The 24,694-nt window shown below is 38.6% G+C and overlaps 1 protein-coding gene across 1 annotated transcript in view; it reads right to left on the reverse strand.

Moving 5' to 3' along the window:
* TTYH2 (tweety family member 2) overlaps nucleotides 1-12,144 on the reverse strand; it is a 310,797-nt gene extending 298,653 nt beyond the window's left edge. Inside the window, exon 1 of the mRNA XM_053706960.1 lies at nucleotides 11,939-12,144. Within this exon, the coding sequence (XP_053562935.1) occupies nucleotides 11,939-12,067 (129 nt within the window). The 5' untranslated portion in view covers nucleotides 12,068-12,144. The remainder of the gene's footprint in view (nucleotides 1-11,938) is intronic.
* Between the last annotated feature and the right edge of the window lie 12,550 nt (nucleotides 12,145-24,694).

Consider the following 24,694-nt stretch of genomic DNA (forward strand, 5'->3'; position numbering starts at 1 on the left):
TTGTTTTGTGACTTACACCTTATGCGCATGCGTTTAAACAAACTGTGCGTCATCATCGGCATGCTCGTTCATGCCTTTTCCGCTCTCACAAATTTTGATATATTGAATCGACAGGGTCTAGAACGATCTAGCGCGTGAGTGACTGACAGACTTGGGTAGAACTGAATGATACAAATTTGTTTATGCATTGCATACATAGTATCGTCAGGTATTGAAACGCATGCGCTATTGAGTTCAAGAGACGCATGTGCATTAAAAATATAACACGGGTGCACGACCGTAGTCCGCTTGTAAGAACCAAAGCGGCGTCATAACAGAAGAATCAGGAAGTATGGTAGGGGCGGAGCTAATCGCGATAACGGAGGTATTTTTTAAAAGCTATTTTATTTGAAAAGCATTAGTTATTTATAGATATTAACTCAGCGACTTCAATATTTTAAACATAACTTTTAAAATGGTGTATTGATCATAGCAAAAATTGACCTTCACTTTAATCTAATAGCCCTATAAAAATAAAAAGCCCCCCCAAAATAAAAACACCCCCTATCCTACAATAAACTACCAAGGCATTGCCCTAAGTTAAACAGCTTTTTTACCTGTAAAAAAATACAAAGTCCCCCCAAGAGTAAAACCCACCACTCAACCAACCCCCAAAATAAAAACATTTGTATGGACATTTTCTTTGAAAAAAACACAAAGCCCTAATCTTAAAAAAAAAATAAAAACTAACACTAACCCCAGAATATCTACTCACGGTTCCTAAAGTCCGGACATCCATCTCCATCCAGCCGGTGAGAAGTCTTCCTCCAGGCGGCGATATCATCATCCACCCCGGGGGGCTTCTATCTTCATTCCAGCGGCGTGGAGCCATCCTGGAAGCCGATCCCATCCTGCGTGGAGCGTCCTCATAGGTCACCGCCGTACACTAAAGTTGAATGCAAGATAGCCATTTCAAAATGGTGTACCTTGCATTCCTATTGGCTGATTTGATTCTTCAAATTCAAATCAGCCAATAGGATGAGAGCTACTAAAATCCTATTGGCTGTTCAATAGGATGTCTTTGGCGCAGGATGTCTTTGGCTTCTAGGATCGCTCCGCGCCGCTGGGATGAAGATAGAAGACGAGTCCCCTGGGATGGATGAAGATATTGCCGTCTGGATGAAGACTTCTCGCCGCCTGGATGGAGATGGATGTCCGGACTTCAGGAACCGTTAATAGATATTCTGGATTTAGTGTCAGATTGTTTTTGTTTTTCATTTTTTTGGGTGTTTTTTTTTTTTAGATTAGGGCTTTGAGTTTTTTTAGAAGAGCTGAACGCCCTTTTAAGGGCAATGAAAAAAAGCTGAATGCCCTTTTAAGATAGTTATATTGTAATTTTAATTTTAAGTTAGGGGGGTGTTAGGTTTAGGGGTTAATATTTTAATTTAGTGTTTTGCGATGTGGGGGGCTGGCGGTTTAGGGGTTAATAGGTTTATTATAGTGTCGGCGATGTGGGTGGGCGGCAGATTGCGGTTAATAAGTTTAATATAGTGTTTGCGATGCGGGGCGGTGGTTTAGGGGTTAATAGGTAGTTTATGGGTGTTAGCGTACTTTGTAATAGTTTAGTTATGAGTTTTGCGAAACATTTTTATTGCGCAAAACTCATAACTACTGCTTTCAGATGGTGGTATGGATCGTGTCGGTATAGGCTGTAACGCAAGCATTTTAGCCGGACCGCACAACCTATAATACCGGTGCTATGAAAATCCCACGCAAAAATGTCATTTTTTTTAGTGCAGAATGGACGTTGCGTTACAGGCTAAAATGCTTGCGGTATAGCAATACCGACACGACTCGTAATATACATTACTGGCCATTACACTGGAATTGCCATTTTTTTCAGCGTTAAAAGCCATAACGCGAAACTCGTAATCTACCTGAATGATAATGCAAAATAAAATGCTTAAGTAAGCACAGTAAAGCAACTTCAAAATACATTCTCTATTTACTTTGCCTGTTTTCCTTGTAATCTAAGTCTGAAAATTGTGGATTTTCTAGTATTGAACACAGAAAGAACACATGTCCTAACCTTGCCACATATATGTATATATTTTGCAGTCTGTCTTGTACTTTCTGCTAAAGTCAAAGAGTGGATATTTTGTTAACACAATGACAGTGGCAAGCCCTGTCTTCTGCACACTCAAGTCCAGATTGGCTCCTCCATATAAGGAAAGTGATGGATAAAGTTTGACCACTGAAAAACAATTGCAGCAAGCAAAGTGCTAATGATATTTAGGTTCTGCTGATATGTTAAGTTAATGTGCCTTCAATTATTGCATGTTACTGGGTAACTAAATGAGTAAAACATGTAGGGGTCCATCCGATAAAAATAGTCGCCCGCAAAAGCCGGCGACGCCAATATTTGCGCGGGTTTGGTATCCTATATACGGCGTAACCTAGAAGTTACGCGCGTATATTTCTGCCGTCGCCCGTAGTTTTTTGGGCCATAGGCAGGTATACCAAACCCGCGCAGTTTGGTATCCAATATGCAGCGTAAGGACTTACGTGGCGAAAATAGAGAAAACTTTCTCCATTTTCACCTCGCCACAAAAAGCAGCCGTAAGAAGCCTTACGCTGACTATTGGAGCCCCGTAACTCCCTAAACTGGCTGCTAAAATAAACCTAACACCTAACGCATGCACAATGTCTATCTACCTGTCAACCGCGATCCCCCCCCCCCGAAATCCCTAATAAAGTTATTAACCCCTAAACCGCCGCTCCCGGACCCCGCCGCCATCTACATAAACTAACCCCCTACTGTGAGCCCCTAAAACCGCCACCATCTACCTTATCTATCCCCTAATTAGAACCCCTTACACCGCTGTCATCTACCTTATCTATCCCCTAATCTGACCCCTTACACCGCCGCCACCTATATAAAAATTATTAACCCCTAATCTAATCCCCCTATACCGCCGCCAGCTATATTAATATTATTAACCCCTAATGTAAGCCCCTTACACCGCCGCCATCTCTATTAAAATGATTAACCCCTTATTTAATCTACCTACCCCGCCGCCAGCTATATTATCTATATTAACCCTAAGTATATTATAGTTAATATAGGTATTACATTATATATATTAACCCTAATTATATTAGGGTTAATATAGTTAATATAGTTACTATAGTATTTATATTAACTATATTAACTCTATCTAACCCTAACACCCCTAACTAAATTTATATTAAATTAATCTAATTCATTTATAAACTAAAATATTCCTATTTAAATCTAAATACTTACCTATAAAATAAACCCTAAGATAGCTACAATATAATTAATAATTACATTGTAGCTATGTTAGGGTTAATATTTATTTTACAGGTAAATTGTTAATTATTTTAAGTAGGTATAATAGCTATTAAATAGTTATTAACTATTTAATATCTACCTAGTTAAAATAATTACCCAATTACCTGTAAAATAAATCCTAACCTAAGTTACAAATACACCTACACTATCAATAAATTAAATAAACTACAAACATCTATCTAAAACTACAATTAAATTAACTAAACTAAATTACAAAAAAAAACAAACACTAAATTACAAAAAATAAAAAAAGATTACAAGATTTTTAAGCTAATTACACCTATTCTAAGCCCCCTAATAAAATAATAAACCCCCAAAATAAAAAAAATTCCCTGCCCTATTCTAAATTAAACAAATTTCAAAGCTCTTTACCTTACCAGCCCTTAAAAGGGCCTTTTGTGGGGCATGCCCCAAAGAATTCAGCTCTTTTGCATACAAATACAATACCCCCCCCCATTACAACCCACCACCCACATACCCCTATTCTAAAACCACCCAAACCCCCCTTAAAAAAGGCTAACACTCCCCCCCTGAAGATCTCCCTACCTTGTCTTCGCCACACCGGGCCGAACTCCTGATCCGATCCGGGCGATGTCTTCCTCCAAGCGGCAAAGAAGAATTCTTCCTCCGGCGACGTCTTCCTCCAAGCGGCAGCAAAGTCTTCATTCTTCCGGCGGCATCTTCAATCTTCTTTCTTCGCTCCGCCGCCGCGGAGAATCCATCCCGGACGACTACTGAACTTGGAATGAGGTACCTTTAAATGACGTCATCCAAGATGGCGTCCGCCGAATTCCGATTGGCTGATAGGATTCTATCAGCCAATCGGAATTAAGTTAGAAAAATCTAGATGCGAGCTCTAGATCTAGAATGCGAGCTCAATCTGATTGGCTGATTGGATCAGCCAATATAGTTAATATAAATACTATAGTAACTTACATTAGGGGTTAATAATTTTAATATAGATGACGGCGGGGCTCACTTTAGGGGGTTATAGATATAATATAGCTGGCGGCGGGGTACGGGAGCGACGGTTTAGGGGTTAATAGCTTTTTTATTGTTAGGATAGTGAGGGGGGGATAGCGGATAGAGGGTTAGACGTGTCGGGCTTTGTTAGGGAGGCGTGTTAGACTTGTCGGGCTATGTTTAGGAGGCGTGTTAGACAGTGCGGGTGTTTTAGACTTTAGTCAGGTTTTATAGGCGCCGGCAGTTTCTAACGTGCCGCAAGTCACTGGCGACGCCAGAAATTTGTACTTGCGCAGATTTCTGGACATCGCTGGTTTGTCAGACTTTCGGCACGTTAGCATCTGACGGCGACTTATATAGGATAGCTCGAGTTGCGAGCTGAAACTGCGGGCGACGCCGGTTCCCTCGCTTGCGCCGCAAACTGCGATCTATATCGGATCGCGCCCGTAATGTCTGAGATTAAAATAATCCACTTGGTTCCTCAAACTGACTGAGCATAATTATTTTATCTCTAGATGTACCTGTACAAAAATATGTCATGTTAAATTGTAGCCATGTCTTGGGAACTGGTTTATTGCCTGCTATAAAGGTAAGGGTTAATTCCACCCCCCACCCACTGAAGAAGGCCTGGGCTTGCAATTTCAGATGATGTCAAAATGTATTTACTGTGTACTGTGATATAAAAAAAATGTAATTCACTTGGGATGGAACAGAAATGTGTGTGGCTGGATATTTCTTTCTTTTACCAATCTCCCATGGGGAGGAAATAACTATATTATTGTTGTGAGTGTAGAGGGTCTTTTATTTGTATCATTTTTAACAGGTTATCAATGTTTAAATATTTGTTAATTCTTTTTTTTTTTTTATTCAATGCACTTTGACTATTGTTTGTTCATAACATACCACCCAACCATCCTGCATACTGTGGGATTGTCACAGCTTGAGGGGTATGTCCCGGACCACCTGTAACTCCACCCCCTGATACTTGTGACCCTGCACACAAATTACTGATAGGCCAATGCCCACAAGCTTTTAATCCCCCCATATCCCAAAAATCATCAGGCAGATGTTGGGAGGTATTACAATTTGCCTTTGTTGAGTATCTGTGGTTGGCAAAAATGGAAGATTTTTTGGGGCTGTTTTCTAGGTCTAGGTCAGACTAATGATGGGTTTAGTTAACCCTTGCGCTCCATGAACTGAGACAGGTTTGCATGGAGTGGTCTTGTCATAAAACCTTCTGAAAATGGGCCCTGAACTCTAAAGTGGTTACCTATGCAATAAAGAAGGAGTGAAAGTAATTTAAAGGGACATGAAACACAAATATTTTCTTTCATGTTTCACATAGAGCATGCAATTTAATGCAATTTTACAATTTACATCTGTTATCTATTTTTTTTTTTGTTCTCTTGGTTTGTTAAAAAAGGTTACTTAGGTAGGCTCAGGAGTTGCTGACTGGTGGCTGCACATATATGCCTCATGCAATTGGCTCACCAATGTGTTTAGCTAGCTCCCAGCAGAACACTGCTGCTTCTTCAACAAAGGATACCAAGATAATGAAGCAAATTTATAACTAGGGTGACCATATTGCCGCTTTAAAAAGGGACACATATGAAAAATACATATGTCAGGGCTTTTTTCAGGGCTGTTTAAAGAAATGTTCTGTATAAAAACCCTGACATATGTATTTTTCATATATGTCCCTTTTTAAAGCGGCAATATGGTCACCCTATTTATAACAGATAACAGGAAAGTTGTTTAAAATTGTAAGCTCTATCTGAATTTTGAAAGAAAACGTTTGAGTTTCATGTACCTTTAGCTGCATGATTGTAAAGGCAGACATTTGAAAATTGTAAATAAGAACGCAATTTTTTTGTATCATTCAAATAAAAGATTAGAAATTAGTATTTTTGTTGTTGTTTTGCCTGACAATGCAAAACATGTCAAATCTGAACTGCAAACTGTTTCCATTTAATGGAAAGCAATAATACACCATTATCAGTTGTGTTCATTGTAATCAGCCTCTAAGCATTAGCAAGAAGTACAAAAATTATACTTTTTTATATTGACAGATTTTTTTAAGTGTCAATGTCCCTTTAATAAAGCAGTTACAGGGCTGACCATATGCTGTTCTTAATGAGACATGAAACACTTTGTGAAATATTTCTGAATACATAATTACTTGTTTGCTGCAATTTGTATTTGAATGGCCAAGTTTCCCTCACTACTTGTCTTACTTGGAGGAGCCAATCAGGAGTAGACAAGCTTTGCCACCAACATTTTGTTAGTAAACTGTATATTGTTTTGCATCATCTTAACTTGTCACTTCTTAGGCCAAATAGGGACAGAAATTGTAGCTAGGTTAGGCCTTGTGCAGTCTGCAGTAAGCACTTCCACTTTCAGAATGTTTCAGTTTTAAATAGAAGAATTTTAGCAATATACTTGCATTAGCAAAAATGTTTCTAGTAAAAGGTATTAATGTTTGGGGGAAGGGCATTTGCAATGCATGCCCAGTACATCTACATGTAAAGTCTGCCCCGCTCAATGAGCAGGTAGTGCCATGTAAAGTATAAGTGACAACTCAATGATAGTCATACAAAAACAACCACCATCTCTGTGAGCAGGTGCAGTGTCTGAATGCAGGTCATCCGGGCACTGCAGAATATGTACATATGCCCCTGAACCAGTAATAACTTCTACTAGACACATTTTAGCTAACACAAGTATATTGCAAAAATACTTATTTTCAGAATTAATATACACACATTTACAATTCTGTCCTTTTAAATTACAGGGAAAGAGCGGAAAATAAACAATGAAAGTATAACGCAAAGTATTTTAACAATGCATAATTTAACATTTTATATTACAAGTTTTTTCTTGTCCATGTAAGCGATAGGATTTTGTTCACGCTCTTTTGGAAGAGATTTAGCTTTGGAGAGCTTCTAATAGAGTCTGGAGTTCCAGGCTAAAGGATTGCTAAAAGGGACATAAAAGTCTCTATTCTAGGAAGCCAAATACTAAAAACTACATATTAAGTGTATAGGAAAAACCTCAACCATGGGTCTTCTGAAGAACACTGAAGGCACCACTGTGGCATTTGCAACTTCACTCAATGGGGTAGATTTAACAAGCAGTGGATGCTGTTATCTACCCTCGTAGTTTCCCGCTCACCGGAAACTGAAGTTAAGAAGCAGCGGTCCTTAACTTCTCCGCCACCTTTTAGGTGGTGGACTGCAATCACCCTGATCAGATACGATCTGAATGATTGGCTAGTGGCCGATTAGCCGCGAATGTGCAGGGGCGGCATTGCAAAAGCATTTCACTAGAAATCCTTGAACAATGTTAAATGCCGACAGCGTACGTGATGTCGGACGGACATGATTTGCTACAGAGAATCATGTCTGCCCCACATATGATAAATTGGCCCCCATGTGCGCTCCTGTGAATCACTCAAGTAGCAGTATCTAGACTTAAAGGGATTGAAAGCTCATAATTAAAATGTGTGAATTTTTTCAATCCGTGACCCTTTTTCCTAGACTGCAACTATCACAACGTTTAGTCTTTATTGCCTGGGGGGAAGAATGCGCATGCGCGAAACGGGAGCGCGCAACAAAACCAAGTCTGCATAAAATAAATTGGCGCATGCACAGATTAAACAATAGACGGATGACGTAGCTTGACGGCCACCTAACGACCAGAATTTCAATTGGTTATTGGGAAAACGTGACCAGGAGCAAAAAAAATATGTATTACAGGTTGAATTACAATAGTATGAAAAACCTAACACAGTAATTGCTGTCATAACTTTGTTGACAGATAACTGCTGCAAAATTGATGAATGAAACTCATATTATTTTGGCATAAAAAATGTTAGTGAAGAACGTAAACAAGGTAAGTTTACCTTCACTTTAATGTTGTCTTTTTCTACGGTTCACTATGTAATTATTGAAGTTACATTGTTGCGCACTTCCTAAGAGTGCAGAATTCCTTTGGGTACTATTTTTAGTCACCTACTTCCCTTTAAAGAAAGTATGTTTGTCACAACAGCATTTAGTTATTTGTAATAATGAAACCTTGCAATTTACTTCCATTATTTTTCTTGCCTGTTTTTCAACTCTAAAATACATGCAATTTGTTCTGTCCCAGAAGGGATAGGGAGGATTCAGAAACCTAACCCTGCAACGTTCCACACAGCAATTACTTCATCAGTGCAGGTGCTTATTTATACCTGTCCCTAATTGGCCACAGCGAAGGAGATAAGATAAAAAATATTTGAGAAGCTTACAAGGGGTATAAACCTGGACTGCAAAACAATTTACATATTGCTATAAAAAAATGACAGCATCGATTGCTGACATATATTATGTAAATGTAAAAACATACTTGTAATTAAAAACACACCCTTAAAGGGACATTAAAATAATACATTTATGTGGTGATGTTAGGTTTATCATATCCTTGGGTTTTAGGCTTTTTAGTTGTTTCTGTGCATGGATTTGATCCTGTGACCTCAATCCAGCCCCTCCCCTCCCCTTGTGACATGAAATGCACAGATTTTGATCTTGTGATATTTGTGGGATGAGAGGGAGGAGGGGCAGGAATGACACATGTATGCTTTTATGTTTTAAAAAAAAATATTCCCAGGCCCCTGTTTCCTGTTCCTCTACACTTATTCTATGCGCCTTCCTTGCATATGGTGCATCAATCTAAAAGGATTCCCAGAGGCAGTATCAGATGCCTACTACAGAGGGCTGCAATGTCTTACTGACTTTTTTTTTATCAACCAAAGGGTTAACACTCTACATAACAAAATATTTCAGGAGATTCTCCTGGTCAAAGGGCCAGTTAAAAGCTTTAATATCTTCCAGACAAAACCATCTTCCTGCTCATTATGACCCCATTACCAGTTGAAAGGGTCGGTCTGCACATTAGCAGCCTTGCCTGTGTGTATTAAGTTAGATGTGTGCATAATGCATGCGTTAAATGCATTTCATACAGAAGAAAAATGTGAATACATTGAACACAAGGTAAATGCAGATTATTCTGCTGCAATTAAAAAAGGAGGATGTTTGAATATGTTTTTATATTCCCAGACTCAGGTCACTGCTTGACACTGTTCCTAAAATGATTGCAACTTTACACACGGACTTTGTTCCCCATTATACAGGGATTAATTACTTCCAGCAAAAATATCTTCTTAGATTGTTGTGATGTGATTTCATACTTTCCTGTCATTGTCCTAAAAAATGACAACATATAATGCAATACCAAAACATGGCAGGATATAGAATATTGCTTATAATCTGCAACATTCCCATGTGTCACACATTGCCTTATATAAAATTAAAGTCTTATTATGTTAGTAAAAAGAAACTTGTCAATTAAAGGGACAGTCTACAATAGAATTGTTATTGTTTAAAAATAAGGTTAAAACCTTTATTACCCATCCCCCAGTTTTGTACAACCAACACAGTTATATTAATTAATTAGCATTTTACCTCTGTGATTACCTTGTATCTAAGCATCTTCTGACAGCCCCCTGATCACATGCCTTTGTATTTATTATCTATTGACTTGCATTTATTATTGTGTTGTGCTAACTCTTAAATAACTCCCTGGGCATGAACACATTGATATCTATATGGCCCACATGAACTAGCAGTCTCCTGTTGTGAAAAGCAAATACAAAAGCATGTGATTAAAAGGCTGTCAATAGAGCCTTTGAAACAGGTAGACATATAGAGGTTTAAATGTTATAAAGTATATTAATATAACAATGTTGGTTGTGCAAAGCTGGATAATGGGTAACAAAAGGCATTATCTATATATTTTAAACAAAAAACATTTTTGTATATACTGTCCCTTTAACTTTATTTAGTTTACCTAAATATACTGAAGTTTAACTGCCAATTGTGTTTTTTCCACTGTCCATAGAAAGGCTACTGTGCATACTCCATATCCTGGCAATATGCTACACCCATAATTGCTTAATCGGTAGAATAGAACTGCTCAAAGCAAAGAAGATAAGAAAAAAAAAATTATATTCTCTTGATTTTTCTTTAACTGGCAAATGTGTTTTTCTCCAAAGAGGCTAAAAATCATCCTCACTTACCCTGCAACATGCTACCACCGTTTATAGAAATAGCCACAGCAAATGAGAAAGTAAATACAATGTGTACACAAATACAGTGTTGACTGTCTGAGTGCTTTTGTTCCAATGGGAACCAAGCATATGGAGAGAAGTGAAACAGCAGAAGCCACAACTGGCAGGAGGTCAGACTCCGAGCCGTCTGTATAGGAGAGGGATGTGTTGTATTGCTAGAGATTATGGAAAGAGTGGTGTATAGGGAGGGGGAGATAAACTGAATACACAAATATTAAAGTGGTAGCACAGGAGGTGATAAGCAGATAAAATGAATGAAAAGAGACAGAACTGAAATAGGTTGGATGCAAAAAGACAGCACAGGGAGATAACACATGCAGAGGAAGTAGAGAGGAATGAATGGTGGTAATTATTAGTAATGGAAATTTTAAATGAATTATATGAGATAAAGAAAGAGGCACATCACTAGTGATTATGGAGGAGTTACAGTTACTGAGATCCACCCCCTTAACTCAGAGGCATTGCTTTATAATCCTGCACATCCTAAATGCTTTCTATTCTACATAGTAAAGTGCATTTAAAAAAATATAAATTAAAAATTGTATGTATGAAATAAAAAAGGTTAGGGTTACCTAACCCTAATCCTTAAAAATTGGCTTAGAAAATCACAGTAAAGGCATGCTTGTGCAAAACTGATATTCAAGAACCAATTCCTCACTGACTGATAAGGATGACTCTCACCTATTGGTCAACAAAGACACGCCCCCACAAAAATGTTGTTGAAGCACAGGACAATGCAATAGAAAAATACAATCTAATATGGCCTATTTTAAATGCAACAATATATAAATACTTTAAAGTGGTTTTAGTACAAAAAATACCTTTTTTTCCCACAGAAGCTAATTTCAAAAAATAAACTGAGTGGGGTTCTATTGACATCAAAAAGTAGTAGCAGCATCTCTAGAAAAATAAATGATCTGGACATTTTTTTGTTAGTCTCCTGACAGACTTTACATGGGTCCTAATGAAACTCTAGGGAAATGCACCTAAGCTGTGGGATCCTCCATGTGCCCTGCACTCACGTCTATACTATGACTCATTTTATTTGTGCTCAAACAGCGATTGTTGCTCGTTTAGGTGACAAAGATCAAACGCCACTCGTGGATCTCACTCGTTATCAACCTTCAGTTTCCTGGTTCTCTACACAATTATCTGTGGCTGCTACAAAACGGTCCCCGCATAAGCACTAAGTCAGAGCTCGTGTACATTAGCACTCCGTGGGTCAGTAAGCTGTATCCCTGTCGTCAGTGGGTCACAAAACAATAACTTCCCACCGCCTTACACGGATCATGAAGCACAGGAACTATAAACACTATTATATCCCTCCACTTCTTCCGTGGGCACCTACACACACTCTATTTGCTGCTTCGTGTGGGTCCTGTACCATATAGTTTGTACACTGCTGCTCCAAGCCAATGCCATACACTCCACGCAAGTCTCCGGACATTACTACTGACCTGCTGGTACCCTGAGTCCGTCGGGTTGAATTCGCTGCTCCTCGGCTGTAGGTTGAGTTCTAGGTGAGGAAGGTTGTGCAGCCAATAAACCCACCAAGGAGCGATGTATTCCACGCGAGCCGCAGCCATCCCCCTCTCACTGCCCTGGGACCAGAACTAGCATTTCTGGGAATGAGCGAGAGGCGAGCTACGTTGCGCGCACTCTGACTTAGCTCCCAAAACAGCACTGCGCGCACTCTGACTTATCTCCCTGGGCAGCGCTGCGCGCACACTAACTCTGAGGAGGGGCAGAGACACCCCTTGTGATTGCTACTTGAACTATATAATTATGCTAGAATATTATAATATAACTAATGTAGACAGCTTAATAAGGACTGTAAATTATTTATTAAGTTTAATAGTTTTTAATATTATGAGTAGTTTTCTATGTTTTAATAAAAAAAATATCAGTATGGAATGAATGTGCAATATTATAATATGCCTGTAAATTACATAACAGGTATATTTATATATGCAACCCTGCAAAAAAATGTTTTTACCTGTTCCTTGCAGATAGCCTCAAATTGCTTTGTGGATGAAAGGATTATACCAGAACATTTTGAATTCCAGGTTTCTGTAGACTTAGTTTGAAAGCTTTTCTTGGGATGTTTTGTTCTTTATATCCCAAGAAAAGCTGTCAAGCTAACTCTAAAGAAACCTGGAATTCAAAATATTCTGCTATAAATCTCCAGCTTTCTGGAAGTTTCAACAATGTACAACAGATATGTTTAGAAGTATTATCCAATAACCACAAAGCTTTCTGAGCCTGAAATACAAGCGCCATAGATTATTTAGCTGTACATACAATATCCATAAGTGCCTAGAATATAACAGCTAACTGTGCCAGAAGAATTCCTTGTGGCTCATTGATTAGGCAGATCTTTTACAGAATCATGACACCCAATGTCATCTCTGGCAATTGGCAAAGGTACTGCCAGTGTCAGGTCTTTGGAGAGAACCAGTAGAATGAGACAATTGCTTTAGATGATCTATATGACCCCTAAGAGAGGAAGCATATTTGGTTATAATGATAACGTGCTTGAAAAACCTTGCTGTAATCTTAGGAACCTGTACCCAGTGTTGCAGAAAGGGTAAATAATAAATAGAAGGATAAATCCCCTTACCTGATATAGACTATGCCAATGGGAATAAGGTCTGAAATCAAAGAAAAGATTTAAAAAAAAAAAAAACCACCCTACCACACTTATCTTGCGTGCATGGTGCTGCCTATACTGGTCACTGCACCTGCAGACTACTCTTTTGACACTGGGAGCTGTTTTTTTACAACATTTAGGCCCCGATACGCAAAACATCTTTCGATATATATTCTAAAAAAGGGGGGCGATGTGTCTCCCTTTGGAAATAATAGGGATTGTGGCTTCTGCAAAAGGCCGCTGACATCAACACTCGTCGGCACTATCAGCGAGGGTGGAGAGAGGGCTGTATTTGAAGTGTTCTTGCAAAGCACAGACAGTGCATTCACTCAAACAAAAAGAGGCTTCTATGTAGGAACACTTTAAATCATACATAGCTAACCTAACCATAACTAAATCTAAATTACCTGCCTCACACTGGGAAATCTCACCACTAAAAAGGAGACAAGACAAATATGGCTGAAACCCTATACCTAACCTGCAGGACTGCCCTTGGAATATATCACACTACTGGTGATAAATGCAGGTTACTCCCCTGGATCCCTAAGCTATCTTCCACACAACGCCTACATCTAGGTCATGTCTGCAATCTACCTTGCTAATAAAGGAAAAAAAACATCAACTCTCTATTATAAACATAGGAGCTATGTTGATACATTTATATTCAATGTTTAAATGATATGCATTTTCCTGTATAATGCATATTAATTTAAGTATTGCCTCCATTCATTCCATCTCAGGGCTCCTCACAGGTCTCTCAGAATCTCACCCAAACATGTGGACACGCCTAGAGTTACGACAAACTCGTGACTTACTGATGTCCCCCCCACAAAGACCAGTTTATCACACTAGAACAACTCGGAGAAGGACACAACACCCTGTACCTACCCTTTGAATTTATCAGACTTAAAAACTTCCTGAAGAGTTGGGGCTTCAAGACGACCCTTCGCTTCCTTACTCCTTGGGAATCGAGATGGAACTCCGGGGGTAAAGTGTACAAACCCTTATCCTTCCATTATACCCTAATAGATGGTGCTACTCCTGACTCTAAAGTCCCTCACTTACTCAAATGGGAAAACATTCTACACTTTAACCTTCTACCAAAGTTTTGGCAACAAACCCTTACACTAACCACAAAAGCCATCCACTGTGTCACCTTATTTGAAACCTACTATAAATTACTCACTCACTGGTATTATGTACCTTCCCGCTTGGCCAAAATGTCCAAAATACACTTCTCTCCTTTGCTAGCAAGGATGTGGTCAAGAGGGAGATTCCAAACACATATGGTGGGAGTGTAACAAATTTAAAAGCCTTTGGTGCAAATGTTTTTCGATCCTAGCAAAATTTGGTCTACAGCTCCCCAAAACACCTGATGTAGCCCTTCTGCACGTTGGCCTGCACACCTTACCCAAACGCCAAAGTTATATATATATATATATATATATATATATATATATATATATATATTCTTATGGCCGTCAAACTGACCATAGCTAAAGCCTGGAGACAAACTCTCCCTCCAAGCTGGCCATCAGTTACAGATACTATGGCCTACATTTACACTATGGAAAAGAGTGTATTTTACGTGCTTAATCCATCTGACTTATTCAAAATGATTTGGGCTGGCTGGATTTCCCAGTTCATCCCAACCTGGCTCCCCATTGGTCCTAATATAAAAATGTGAAAAGGTGCGTTTTTCACATTACTACTCCCACATACAAAAAAGGGTACCTCTAACCCTTTTCTGCTAGTCCCCCCCTTATCTTCCTCGCCCCTACCCATTCACCTATTCTCATCCCCGTCTCTTTTCTTTTTTATCTAACTCCTGCATGAATTGTAGGCAGAACTAAGAGTACATTATGTGCCAAATCCGAACCCGCAAACAGTTATAGTTTGTGTTGATATTTTGAGACCTGCGTGTTGCAACTGTTATCCCATACTTATTGTATATCTTTGAAATTCTAAGATATCTATGCCATGTCTATTCTTATGTTTAAAACCAATAAAAACTGTTAAAAAAAATTTGTTGTGGCGTTTTTTTTTTCTTGGGTTGTGGCGGTATAGGGGGTTAAGTAGAGTGGGGAGTTTATTGAGGTGGGGTATTGACGGTGTAGGAATTAATTAGTGTAGAAGTGATTGCAGTGGGGTATTGGCGGTGTAGGTGTTAAGTATAGTAGGGAGTTTATTGCAGTGGGGTATTGGTAGTGTAGGGGTGATTAACGGTGTAGGGTTTAGTAGAGTTGGGAGTTTATCGAGGTGGGGTATTGGCAGTGTAGGGGTTAAGTAGAGTAGGGAGTTTATTTAGTTGGGGTATTGGCGGTGCAGGAAATAAGTATTGTAGCGTTGATTGAGGTGGGGTATTAGTGGTGTAGAGGTTAAGTAGAGTAGGAAATGTATTGCAGTGGGGTAGTTGGCAGTGTAGGGGTTAAGTAGTGTAGGTAGTGATTGTGGTGAAGTATTGGCGGTATAGGGGTTAAGTAGAGTAGGGAGTTTATTGCAGTGTGGTATTGGCAGTGGAGGGGTTAATGCGGTGGGGTATTGACGGTGTAGGGGTTAAGTAGAGTAGGGAGTATTCTTAAACTGCAGGCTTTGCATAAACTCTTAATGGGCTAATACCCTGACTGTGAGACTGCAGTTGTAATTATCTAATTTATCTGGATTTCTCTCATTTATCCCTCCTGGACCTCGAATGATTTAAACTTATAACTTAAAATTTAAATTAGCCATAATTTTAATGAACTAATAAAGTGTATTATTTTAAAGTTGAAGAATTGTGCCCCAAAACCGCTTTTCTGTCTTATCTCTTCTATCTTTCCTTATCTTTTTCTTTTCTCCTTATATCTTACTATTTTATTCAGTTTGTAATATTTTGCCAGCATCACCACCCATTGAGAGGTATAGTAAAACACCTCTCTGTGATTCTGCCTTTAAGCAATGATGTCGACAGCTTGGAATATTTTGCCGGCTTGCTTGACATCACGGCGGAGCCCATTGGAATATATTACCGCATTGCGGCACTTTTAATCATCAGGGGCCTTAGTTCTCTTACTGAGCAGTTTTCTATTGACCATGAGGAGCAATACCGTTAGCAGCAACTTCCCCAGCAGTGGCAGAACTCCTGCAATCTTTGCGACCCTCGAATTTGCACCATTGCTGGCTGCTAAGCAATCATCCTGCCTTATTTAACTGGGGGGATTGATGCATTATCTGTCGTACACCCCACATGATTTCCTGGGTGGGAGATGAGTCCCCCCTATCCCCCCCATAAGTGCTACACATGCATTTAGCTGAGCTCATTTTATTGTACGGTTGAAACAGAGGTATACAAACAAATGCAAAATGTCTCAGGTGGATCCTTACTCTTTCTCAGCTGCAAAAGCATAGGTAATGCAAAGTTAGTGCTCACAAACATTAAATAGCCACAATAACAGTGTGGTTTTTTTTTTTTTTTTAAACTCCTGCTATAAAAACTAGGAATAGGAACATATAAGAACCACACTCCCAACAACTAATTTAAAGGGCTAGGAAAGTCAAAATTAAACTTGTAAGAATCAAATAGAGAATGAAATTTTAAGGCACTTTTAAAATACTTTTATTTTCAAATGTTCTTCATTCTCTTGGCATCCCTTGTTGAAAATGAATACGCACATATCCTACACTAGTGGGAGCTAGCTGGTGATTGATGCCTGCATACATTTGTCTCTTCTGATTGGCTAACTAGATGTGTTCAGCTAGCTGTCAGAACAGCAATGATGTTCCTTCAGCAAAAGATAACAAGAGAATGAGGGCATATTTGATAATAAAAGTAAATTTGAAAGTTGTATAAAATTGAATGTTCTATCTGAATCATACATTACATTTTTGGGGTTTCCTATCCCTCTAATTAGTTTGTAGGATAGTGTTATACTTATCCCAGCATTCCACATCAAAGATGATGCCATGCACAACCACCTCAGAAACCATAAGCATAGTAACGAGACCATATTACAATATGCACACAGGATCCATCTTACTTATGAAACAAAAATCTAATGTCACTATCATAATTAAAGGAATACTCCCACCTGATAGTGCCTTTGCAGTGACTGCAATCTATAAATGGAAAGTAACAATCCTAGGTTTTTTAAAAATATATATGGTTGATCTCTCTCAGATTCAATAGATCTTAATAAGCAAAACTTGGTTTGCGCAAAATCTGGTACTTTCCATGTTTAAATTGCAGTCACTGTAGTATGCAATATCGGGGCATTTATTATTAGAGTAAATGTACATGAATTTTTTTTTTTACAAGTGTTACAGCATTTATATTGTTTATTTATTAAAAGATCAATATGGGGTTATATATGTTGGTAAATTATATAAACCTTAACAAAACTGACAACAAAAAATTAGATGCAAATTAGGAATCTGAAGAGTAAAAACTATTGTGGCACAGTGTTTTTATTCGTTCTCACAAAAAGCAAGTATAAGGTTATTGATAGTGCTCTACTATAGTACACAAACATGCACTTCCTGCATGATTATTGTTTTTTAAGATGGAAAAACGCACTAAAATGATACATGCAACATTTCCCATTGGAATAACTATTTTACCAGTAATGATACAGGCAGATACCTGTCATGGAAGCCTTGTGATTTTTAGTTGTAATGGGGTTTTTGGATTTTAATCTGTGTAGTAAGGGGATCAAGGGCTCCCAGTTTTAACTACCCTTGATGGTGGCAGCATTTGAAGTAGTAATAGATGCAAACAGGGGGTGGTTGATAAAAGGGATTTTTTTACTTTCTGGAGCTAAATAGTTTATAAAGTGTTCTGTTAACCTTTTCATCCCCACATCTCAGTCACAGCCTTGCCTGTACAGTCTAATAAGGAGAGGTCTGTTGTCACAATACCTATATACATTGCAGTTATATTATCTCCATAATTAAATACAATATAGTGCAGGACAGTAAAGTATATAAGTAATATTCATAGAATGTTACAGTTGTTTTAAAATAAATATTAAAACAACTATAGTCACATTGCTCCTGTGTTATTATATATACACTAACCTATTGCCAGTGAAAAATACATTGTATATTGCAGTGATGGCGAAACTTTTTGAGCCAGAGTGGCCCAAACTGCAACACAAAAGCAACTTATTTATCTCAAAGTGCCAACACCCAAATCTTTGAGCTGCCGTAACAACCCCAGCCAGTCAATAGTACCTTCATATTTAATTGGGGCAACAACTAATACTTAAAGGGACAAGTCTACTTGAAAATTGTATTGTTTAAAAAGATAGAGAATCCCTTTATTACCGATTCCCCAGTTTTGCATAACCAACACTGCTATATTAATGCAATTTTTACCTTTGTGATTACCTTGTACTCTAAGCCTCTGCAGACTGCCCCTTTTTTCTCAGCTCTAAAGACAGACATGGAGTATAAGTGGCACGTCACGAAGAGGGGGGATTACCAACCGACAACGACAGGCAGCGTTTTGGTGACTTGTTTGCAATTGATGTTGTGAGACTATACTCTTTTGTAATCAAATTATCACCTTTGCCCGAGTCCATGGTTTAGAAGACCATGAGTGACATAGTTGCATTGTTGATTTTGCTTTGAGTATTTTATGCAATAAATTACTTTAAATAAGAGAGATCTTGCTTTCCCTGTGTATTACTTTATAGAGCCTTCCAAACCCAGAGCTGCTCTTAGCTCTGGTAAATGTGAGTATTTGACTTTACCTTTCTATCAAATAACTCTTTTAAACAGTTAACGCTATAAGAATGGTGTTCTCCTCTCTGTGCTTTATTTGAGGAACTCCTGAGAACTGACTTTAAATGATCAATTGGATAAATATGAAAAGAATGTTAAGTATCAATGTTGTATCCTTTCTTCCTCCACCATCTCTTGAGGAGAATTTTTTTCACATATTTGACACAGCTATTTTAATTATTAGACTGCATTTTAGCCAATCAGTGCTGACTGAAAAATAACCTCCACGGGAATGAGCACAATGTTACTATATGGGCACACGATGAACCAGCACTGTGAAAAACTGTCAAAAGGCACTGAGAAAAGAGGCAGCATTCAACGGCTTAGAAATCAGTTTATGAGCCTACCTAGCTTTACCTTTTAACAAATAATAACAAGAGAACAAAGCAAATTTGATGATACAAGTAAATTGGAAAGTTGTTTAAAATTGCATCCCCTAGTCATAACATTTTTATTTTGACTTGACTGCCCCTTTAAAGTTAAAAAGCTCTAGAAATAATTCAGAATTAAAATTTATGTTACAGAAGTGGGCTGCAGCACCAAGTATGTCAAGGGTTAATGCAGCCTCCAGTACTGAATGTGTTTTTCCATTAAACATATTGATTTAACAAAAATGATCTTACAGTCCTTGGGTTGTTATAGCTACCCTAGATGCTGTTTCATGAGATACTCTGTCCTACATACACAAACCTATGCTTTTGCCATTATAGTGTAGTTCATCTGGCAACCTACCAGTGTCAGGAATAGAGGTATGGGGCTAGGGAGATGAGTTGGTGCTTGGTGGCCTGGGTGTAAGGAAAGCAGAAGCTGGGAGAGTTGCTCTCAGAGCAGGGACTGGATTTTTGTGTGTTGATAGCACCTGGTGGTGAAAATGTATAACTGATAAAACTTACATTCTCTAGCTGCAGCAGATCGAAGCAGACAACAGCCATCCACTACCACCGCGCTCCGTCTTTGAACCTTAATCCAAAATACAAGAGAAAACATTGCAGAGTTGTCATAGTCACCCAACAAGTTCTGTCTCAAACTCTTGCCCTGGTGCGCTATAATGTCATCTTGCAGCTCAGCTTTCCCAGTCAGCAGTATTGAAATAAAAAACTACATTTTCCCATCCTGCCGCACACTCCTCATTATTCCTTCAAGACAGAGTCTTAGGGAACAGCACCTGCGGTGTTTGTGAACTTATGGCTCTGGTGCCAACAGAGAGGCCTCTGCATGCCAGCTGGGGCACGCAAGCATAGGTTCTCCATCGCTGGTATATTGTAAGCTCTTCAAAGCAAAATCTTTCTGTATTAATACAATTTTAGCCTGTTTTATTTAATGCATCTGTGTTTCTTTTTAAGACCTAATCATGAAACTAATAGTTCATGGAAAAATGCCACAATACCACAATATGAAGATATATGAAGCCCAATTTTTTTCTTTCATGATTCAGATAGAACAGGCTTCTTGAAACCACGGGTCGGGACCCATTACTGGGTCGCTACACCATGCACTGGGTTGCGACTTGCGTGTGTGTGTGGTGTGTGTGTGTGTTATATGAGAGTTATCCTTTACAACACTCTAAAAGTTTGACTACAATCAGGAATAAAGTGTGCACACATTTTAATTACAAAAATTGTAGTTATCTTGTTGTATATTTCTTCAGAGATTTTCAGACCAAACATAAATTTACGGTCGCAAAGGTATGTGCTATGATGGCACTGGATCTTGGAAAAAAAAGTTTGAAGAACCCTGAGATAGAGCATGCAATTTTAAGGAACTTTCTAATTTACTCCAATTATCAAATTTTCTTTGTTCTCTTGGTATCTTTAGTTAGACGAGCATCAATACATTACTGGGAGTGGGCTGAACATATCAGACAAGAGGCACAGATGTCAGCAGCTGGCTCTCAACTGTGCATTTCTGCTCCTGAGCATACCAAGGTATGCTTTTCAACAAAGGATGCTAAAGAAAAGAAACAAATTAGATAATAGAAGTAAATAAGAAAGCTTCATTTAGCGCTACCCAGGTGCTGAACCAAAAATGGTCCGGCTCCTAAGCTTATATTCCTGCTTTTCAAAGACACCAATCAACAAGCGCTATCCAGGTGCTGAACCAAAAATGGGCCGGCTCCTAAGCTTACATTCATGCTTTTCAAATAAAGATAGCAAGAGAACGTAGCAAATTGATAATATGAGTAAATTAGAAAGTTTCATAAAATTGCCTGCTCGATCTGAATCATGAATGAAAAATGTGGGTTTCATAGCCCTTTAAACAGTTTGCAATGCAAAGAGATTTGTCTCGTCACATCTGCAAGTAGCAAGTTATGCTCTATTATCATAAAAGGGCCATAAAACCCCCCAAAAAAATTTCATGAATCTGATGTGTACAATTTTTAAAAGCATTCCAAGTTACTTTTATTTATCACATTTGCTTCATTCTCTTGGTATTCTTTTTAGAAGGAGCAGCAATGCACTACTGGACGCTAGATCACTTACGCTGTGTGAGCCAATGGGGCCAATTTATCATGGCCTGAATTAAGAAGCAGCAGTCTTAAGACCACTGCTCCTTAACTCCTCCGCCGCCTCTGAGGCTGCGGACATCAATCCGTCCGATCACATACGATTGGGTTGAATGACAACCTCTGCTAGCGGCCGATTAGCCACAAATCTGCAGGGGGCGGCATTGCACAAGCAGTTCACAGAACTGCTTGTGCAATGATAAATTCCGTCAGTGTATGTTGTTGGCATTCAGCGATGTCTGGCGGACATGATACGATACAGCGTATCATGTCCGCCAGACATTGATAAATCAGCCCCAATGACAAAAGGCATATACCAATCAGCAGCTATCTCCCAGTAAAGCATTGACGCTCCTTACCCTACTTAGGTATGCTTTTCAAACAAAGGATACCAAGAGAATGAATACAATTTGATAATAAAATTAAACTGGAAAGTTGTTTAAAATTGCATGTTCAATCTGAATCATGAAATTTTTCCCTTATTTGGAGCCACATCTATATTGTAACCGTTAACTTCTCGCTGTGCGCCAATAGGAAGGATTAAAAAACTCTTTAAAAATGTCACAGAATTAAACAGTCCTAACACTAACTAAAGCACAAAATAGTTCAAGAGAAATAAAAGAAAAATTGATTTAAATAGTAAAAAAGAATTGCAAGACAAGAATCCTGCATGCTGGGCCTAAGTGTAGGTGAAAATCCACTTCTTGCAAACTCTAGATGTTAATGGAAGGAACACCCACTAATTAATAGGTGAAGAGATGCTTAAAGGAATATGAAATCCAAAAAAATGTCTTTCATGGTTGCTTCCTTCTCTTGGTATCCTTTGTTGAAGGAGCAGCAATGAACTACTAGAAGCTAGCTGAACACTGGGTGATCCAGTATCATGAGGTATATATGTGCAGCATCCAATCAAATTCAGCAGCTCTTAAACCTACCTAGGTATCTTTTTCAACAAATGACACTAAGAGAACAAAACAAACTATATAATAAAAGTAAAGTAAAGTTGTTTAAAATCACATGCTCTTTCTGAATCCTGAAAAAACAAAATTTGGGTTTCATGACTCTGTAATTTCGAACATGATCTTGCTGTTAGAACAAGACCACTTAGCACTTGTATGTGTCTATGGGGCATATGTATCAAGCTCCGAATGGAGCTTGATGCCCCGTGTTTCTGGCGAGCCTGCATTGGCACCCCCTGCTGGCGGGCCCATTGGCCACGAGTCTGCAGGGGGCAGCGTTGCACCAGCAGCTCTTGTGAGCTGCTGGTGCAATGCTGAATATGGCGAGCGTATTGCTTGCCGTATTCAGCGAGGTCTGTCGGACCTGAACCGCACTGTCGAATCAGGTCCGACAGACCTTGATAACTTGGGGCCTATATATCTAGGCCAAAAATTAAAATAAATATATATTGTCATAAATGAACACAGGGTACACCAACATTAGTGATGCACCTCCTTTTTATGTTTATAGAGTGACGGTGCACACTGTGTGGCATTATTGTTTATTGGGGAGTTTATTCGAAAAAGGACCATAAGTATCTTTGTATCTTTCAACCACTCAACAGATGAAAAACATAATTTATGCTTACCTGGTAAATTCATTTATTTCATGGTGGTGAGAGTCCACAATCCATTACTCCTGGGAATTACTCTTCCCTACCACTAGGAGGAGGCAAAGATTCACAAACCCCAAGAGCTCTACAAACCCCATCCCATCTCACACATACCCCAGTTTAACATATAGCTACGGAAAATGAGGTAGGAAAAGAAACAAGAGCATTAAATAAAAGGAGCAGGGAAAAAAAGATGTGCTTAATAAAAAACAAACAAAAAAACTTTACACTAAAAAAAATAAACCCACAACACCACAAGGACCCAAAAGGGGTATTTTTAAAAATAGATGTAATGCACTTAAAAGTTAATCAACTGGCATTAATAAATCAAGCTGAGACAACTGCCTGAAGGACTTTCCTACCAAAGGCTGCCTCAGAAGAAGCAAAAACATAAAAATGGTAGAATTTAGTGAAAGTATGCAAATTAGACCAAGTAGCTGCCTTGCAAATTTTCCCCGTCCAAAAGAAGCTTAATAAAACTTACAGGTCTAAGGCAAGCTAAGCCAAAAAACAAAAATAAAGCAGGTAAAAAGTAGACTCCACACCCGAAGCCAGGATAGCGCTCAGCAAAACAGGAGGATGCGCATGAAGAACTAAAATGTTAAAAAGGAGATTATATAATCAAAACCCGATGTGCGAATACTAGAAGCATATGTGCGCCAACCTGGCACAAGCTGACCCAAAAGCCAAAGCGCAGGAAAATTGAATACCCTAAGCGTGAGAAAACCCCCTGATGTTCTCAATCCCGATGGCTCAAGTGTACTATCCCAACGTGCGCAGACCTGGAGTCCGACATGCGGCAAAACATGCAAACTAAACTCTGCGTGCCATAAATCCAACTCGCACAAAAACTTTAAAGGGGAATAAAAATAAATATAAGGATTTTGTCCCAAGGCTATATACTGTATATCAAATAAATATATAATTATAAATGCCCAAACTAGGTTACAGTGCCATAGAAATAAAAAACATAATTTATGTAAGAACTTACCTGATAAATTTATTTCTTTGATATTGGCAAGAGTCCATGAGCTAGTGACGTATGGGACATACAACCCTACCAGGAGGTGCAAAGTTTCCCAAACCTCAAAATGCCTATAAATACACCCCTCACCACACCCACAATTCACAATTTAACGAATAGCCAAGTAGTGGGGTGATAGAAAAAGAAGTAAAAAAAGCATACAAAAGAGAGGAAATGGAAATATAATTGTGCTTTTATACAAAAAATCATAACCACCAGAAAAAGGTTGGGCCTCATGGACTCTTGCCAATATGAAAGAAATTAATTTATCAGGTAAGTTCTTACATAAATTATGTGTTCTTTCATGTAATTGGCAAGAGTCCATGAGCTAGTGACGTATGGACTAGAGAGGGAGGGATACAAATAAAAACAGCCATTTTCCGGTGAAAAAATTAAATCTACATCCAAAAAAATAAGTTTTTCTCATAATTGAAAAGAAAAAACTTAAAACATAAGCAGAGGAATCAAACTGCAACAGCTGCCTGAAGAACCTTTCTACCAAAAACTGCTTCCAAAGGGGCAAATACATAAAAACGGTAGAATTTAGTAAATGTATGCAAAGAAAACCAAGTTGCTGCTTTGCAAATCTGATCAACTGAAGCTTCATTCTTAAAAGCCCACAAAGTGGAAACTGATCTAGTAGAATGAGCTGTGATTCTCTGAG

The sequence above is a fragment of the Bombina bombina genome, chromosome 1 (assembly GCF_027579735.1).
Source record: "Bombina bombina isolate aBomBom1 chromosome 1, aBomBom1.pri, whole genome shotgun sequence".
Classification (NCBI taxonomy): domain Eukaryota; kingdom Metazoa; phylum Chordata; class Amphibia; order Anura; family Bombinatoridae; genus Bombina; species Bombina bombina.